Here is a 4,684-nt window from a genome sequence, read left to right as displayed (position 1 = left end):
CAGCCTTTAAGGACAAGGCATTTAAAGGACTGTTTCCCATAACCAAAGACCGAAAATAAAGCACGTATTGAATATAATCGTTCGATTTAAATTGAAGCGCTTTGTTGTTATTTCAAAATAGGAGTCTAAATACATGTGCTTTGCTTATTTAACAGTTTTGGATTTATCAATGTTGTTTAATGATTAACAAAATATGAAAATTATTATAAAATTAGACCTGTGGGTATGTCTGTTTTAACCGAAATTTACAATGTTTTCAGTGTAGGTGTGTGTGTGTGTGTGTGTTTGTGTATATTGTAGATTGAGTAAAATCATGTACAGAATATTATTTAGTTAACACTATGTCGATATTACACATGGCCATAATATATATGTATATATATTCTAAAAGCGCTAAGACTTGAGTGGGTACCAATTTGAGGCCAAACACGCACAGCGCAGGTCGTGGGCAGCAAATCAATTGAAATTTGTACAATACATCAAATATTGTATATTTGTATCTAATATGAACAACAGTGAACAACAGAGAACTATTCCTCACACTCTGTGGGGTAGGGTTACATCGTAAGCTGTTGCGTCTTTTACACTATCATTGCAGCCGGATCCTCCACGAAATCTCTGAAATGTTTGAGCCAAACGGCGGCTACAGCGCCATCGACCACTCTGTGATCGGCGCTCAGCGTGACGGTTAGCATGTTCACCTCCTTGAAACTGGAAAAGAAAGCAACAAGATTAGCAACTCATCCATAATCAAATCTATTTCAAAAAACGTACCCCTTGTTGCTGTCCGGATCCAACACAAGCTGTTTCGTTGTTGTGCCAATGGCTAAGATGCAGGACTGAGGAGGGTTGATGACGGCACAGAATTGATTAACACCTGCAAATACAAAATACATTATAATATATCGTCTATAGTATATTATTTGATCCTTACCAAACATGCCCAAATTGGACACGGAAATGGTGCCGCCCTGGAATTCATGCGGTTGCAGCTTGTTGTCGCGTGCCTTGCCTGCCAGTTCCTTGACATTCTTCGAGATTTCTAACACTCCCTTGCGGTCAGCGCCAAAGATGATGGGCGTAATGAGTCCCTTATCGGTCGACACTGCGACAGACACATCCACATCGTCGTATTGCCGGATGAACGTGTCCATCCAAGCGGAGTTCGCTTCAGGCACCTTGCGACACGCAGTCGCCACGGCCTTGATTATAAAATCGTTGACGGAGACGCGTGCGCCCTCCTTTTCGTACTTCTTGTTTATGTGTGCGCGGAACTTCATCAACTGCAAATGTGATAAGTAATATTAATAAGGGTTTCTTCTAGGAATGTATCGCAATGAGAAAGAGAAAGGAATAGGCCTAGTGAGGCCTTAGTGCCACAGCTAACACCTAAGAACTTTACTCAAAATTGAATAATAGACAATCAAATCCAAAGAAAGCATACTGTGGCGCCATACTAATTAAACTAACTAATATAATTAACAAATTTAATTTAATTAGCTAAAAGGCAGTTGAGTTTATAAATGTAATAAATAAAGACAATTCAGGTTTACTTCAAACTGAATTGAAAGACAAAAGTTTTAAATGAAATTCTTAAGAAAGGAACTTATTAAAAATCAGGTTTAACACAGGTTCAATTTTGAAATCAACTTTTAAAATTAAGTTTCTAAATTGCTAAGCAAACTTTTAAGCTAAAATCTCTATTTTTATAAAAATCGGGAAAGGTATTCAAAATTCGAAATAGCTCACTAACATTTACATTTAAGAAAAAAATACTGTCAAACTAATATAAATAAAAATATATATATAAATAAACTTTCAGAAATATACAATCAATATCTAACATTAGTTGTTTCATTTCCTCCTTCAATCTAGACTAGCATACATATCTGAGCTATATGTGCATACTTTATGCACATAACTTGATATACAATATCTAAATTGAGTCCCTACACAAATGTCCTTATCCACATCTATGTATATGCTACCGTTAGTATTTCGCTCACCTTGTCCACCTGGCAATGAACGGTTACGTAGTAGTGAGGCAGATTCTGCTTGGACTCCAGCAGTCGCTTGGCAATGACTGAGCGCATCGTCGTCAATGGGATGTCCTTGAAACGCGCATCGGACTTGGGGGCTGGTTTGGGTGCGGGCTTTGGTGGCGGTGCGGCTGCAAGATCACCAGATTTAAGTGAGCCATGGACGCCGGTACCTTTGCCTGTACAAAAGGCCAGGATTAGTAACAGAACAGAACAAAACGAGCAGAGATTTGGATTGGATTAGTGGAGCATGAGGCAAGCATGCACACAGCGGGCAAATTGGGTTCATTGTATACAACCTTGCAGACGGAGCTGCTTTGTTTCCGCCAATTTCTTGGCCATGGGGCTAGCGTAGACACGACCGCCGCTTGGTGCTGCAGCTGGCGCGGGGGCTGCTGCTGGTGCTGCCGCTGGTGGTGGTGATGGTGCGGCAGCTGGGGCTGGGGCTGGTGCTGCCGGAGCTGGAGCTGCTGCTGCTGGTGGTGGTGGTGGTGGTGGTGGGGGTGCTGGTGCGGCAGCTGCGGGCGCAGCGGGGCCACCACTGTCAACGAAATCCTTGAAAGCAGCAATGCTGCCCTCATCGGGAACAATGATGCACACCAGCTTGCCAACTGGCACATCCTTTGTCCCACCAGGCACCAGAATCTTGGCCAGATAGCCCTCCTCGGGCGTCTCGAAACCCATGGTAGCTTTATCTGTTTCAATTTCGCATAGCAGATCACCTGGATGAATGTACAAAAAAATAAACAAATAAATATAAATCATACAATCAATAATATACCACTCATAATGGTGAACTGTTCGACATACCCTCGTTCAGCTTGTCGCCTTCTTTCTTTTCCCAGCCCACTATCGAACCACGATCCATGGTTGGTGACAGTGCTGGCAGCGGCACACGTATATGATCCGGCAGATCGGCGTATGCGCGGGCAAAGTTGTAGCTCCATGTCGGCAGTAGATGGCTTCGACTGAGGATCGGTTTTCTATGCAGTGGCGACCTGTGGCGAGGACAGATTCGTGTTAATTCCATTAAATCGATTGACAGATGGCAATCAGCTGATTGCTGTTATCGATAACGAGCAGGCACACGAAATGTAAACAATTGCTTGCTGTTGTTGCCAATCAGAAATGTTGTTTGAGCATTTACGGTAAATGCTTATCAGTGGCGATTAGCTTGGGTCATAATCATGCGGCGCTCATTTGAGTGTCACGCACTGGATGTACGCACACATATGTACAGATGCACGCGCGCACACACACATACAGAAATTGGCAATTGGCACCCGCCGCCCCTCACAGCCCGCCCACTGGGCTGCATATGCAATATTACACAACAGACTTTCTAACCTCAACCAACAGTTGAGGCAGCCTTTTACCTGATTGGCAGCTGATGACCAGCAGTGCTCAAGGCCCGGGCTCCATAGTTTGAACCATATCGCACCGGTCGAGCTCGGAGTAAGATGAGTCGCAAGGCGCCCAATTCGTTTCGTGTGGCAGCGATAGTGCGTAGCATTGTCCTTATTTAATGTGGGCCGACGTTTTCGATTTTCGCTTCAACTTCAACGCGAAACTACTTATTGGCTACTAACGTATTGAATCGAGCAGTATGCTATAGGTTCTAATAATTTAGAGGAAAGAAACAAGTCGAATTTATAGTCGAAAATTTTTAACGCAAAACCACCAGCCGACCTTATTCAACGCCACTAGGTCACAACTTGCTATGACGACTCTGTTTTGGATTTTGTACGCAGCCCTGCTGTCTGATTAACATGGATAGTTTACTCTTATCAGAAATGCGCTGCTCATTTTACAGAAATCTGTTAAGGAATTCTTAACAAATGCTATGACTCCACACTAAACATATTTGCTCCTCATGAATGCAGTCGATATCGATGAACAAATTGACTAGAAGCATTTGTGGTATTCGTCTATATTATATACATCTATATAATATATAGATATTTAAAGTTCCTAGGACACTAGCAACTATCCTCTTATTTAATTTCGAGCATCATAAAATTTATTTAACAATTGAAAAAACACATGAATGTGCATCTGCTTATCGATGTCGGAAATTACAGTGGAAAGAAAATGTTTTTCAATAAGCGCACTTAACAGAACCATTTTCCAGTTAACAGTTGTTTATACTATTTGTTGCATTTTCATTTTCAAAATGTTTATAACAATTCACTTGTGAATTCGATACCAATTGTAATATAAGAAAAAAAGAAAGAAAAAAAGAAAAAAAAAAAAAACAAAGCAATATTTCCGTACCGCAGCGTTGCCACCTGTACCGCCAGCAAGTAGCAAAAACATATGATTGGAGGAAAACAAGTTGCAAGTTTTGTTTCAAGTATTTATTTCAAAAGTTACATTTTTAGACATAATATTCTAGGGTTTCCACGGGCCGAAACAGCAACTGCAAATCACCGCATATTGAGTGTACTTCAACATGTGCCGGGTTTCCACTGACACCAGAGCACCTGATGAAGTACAATAGACATGGGGGAGACACAAGAAGCTTGCCATCTGGCGGAGAATGCTAGAATTGCTAGCAGAGCGTTGAATGCGTCTAGCCACCACGCGCGCTACTTCAGGTACCTGACTGTGAGATAATCAAAACCAGCCCCGGTCACTGATTAGCG

General features: G+C 41.9%; 1 protein-coding gene across 3 annotated transcripts; it reads right to left on the bottom strand.

Moving 5' to 3' along the window:
- Positions 1 to 72: 72 nt before the first annotated feature.
- muc (dihydrolipoamide S-acetyltransferase muc) lies at positions 73 to 3,855 on the bottom strand. Of its 3 annotated transcripts, XM_018002419.2 has the most exons (8): positions 3,729 to 3,855; positions 3,416 to 3,657; positions 2,850 to 3,037; positions 2,339 to 2,761; positions 2,007 to 2,218; positions 935 to 1,283; positions 775 to 877; positions 73 to 711 (listed from the first exon to the last, which is right to left on the bottom strand). In XM_018002419.2, exons 2-8 carry the CDS (start codon positions 3,550 to 3,552, stop codon positions 582 to 584), a joined length of 1,542 nt encoding a protein of 513 aa, XP_017857908.1. In that variant the 5' UTR covers positions 3,553 to 3,657; positions 3,729 to 3,855; the 3' UTR covers positions 73 to 581. The 3 variants fall into 3 exon arrangements, with proteins under 3 accessions (XP_017857908.1, XP_089321717.1, XP_017857909.1); XM_089465591.1 differs by having other exon boundaries at positions 3,416 to 3,783; XM_018002420.2 differs by having other exon boundaries at positions 2,007 to 2,170; positions 3,416 to 3,783.
- Positions 3,856 to 4,684: the final 829 nt, after the last annotated feature.

This window comes from Drosophila arizonae, chromosome 3 (genome assembly GCF_054131065.1).
Source record: "Drosophila arizonae isolate 15081-1271.41 chromosome 3, UAZ_ARI_1.0, whole genome shotgun sequence".
In the NCBI taxonomy this organism is placed as follows: domain Eukaryota; kingdom Metazoa; phylum Arthropoda; class Insecta; order Diptera; family Drosophilidae; genus Drosophila; species Drosophila arizonae.
This window is presented reverse-complemented; position numbering and strand designations above follow the sequence as displayed.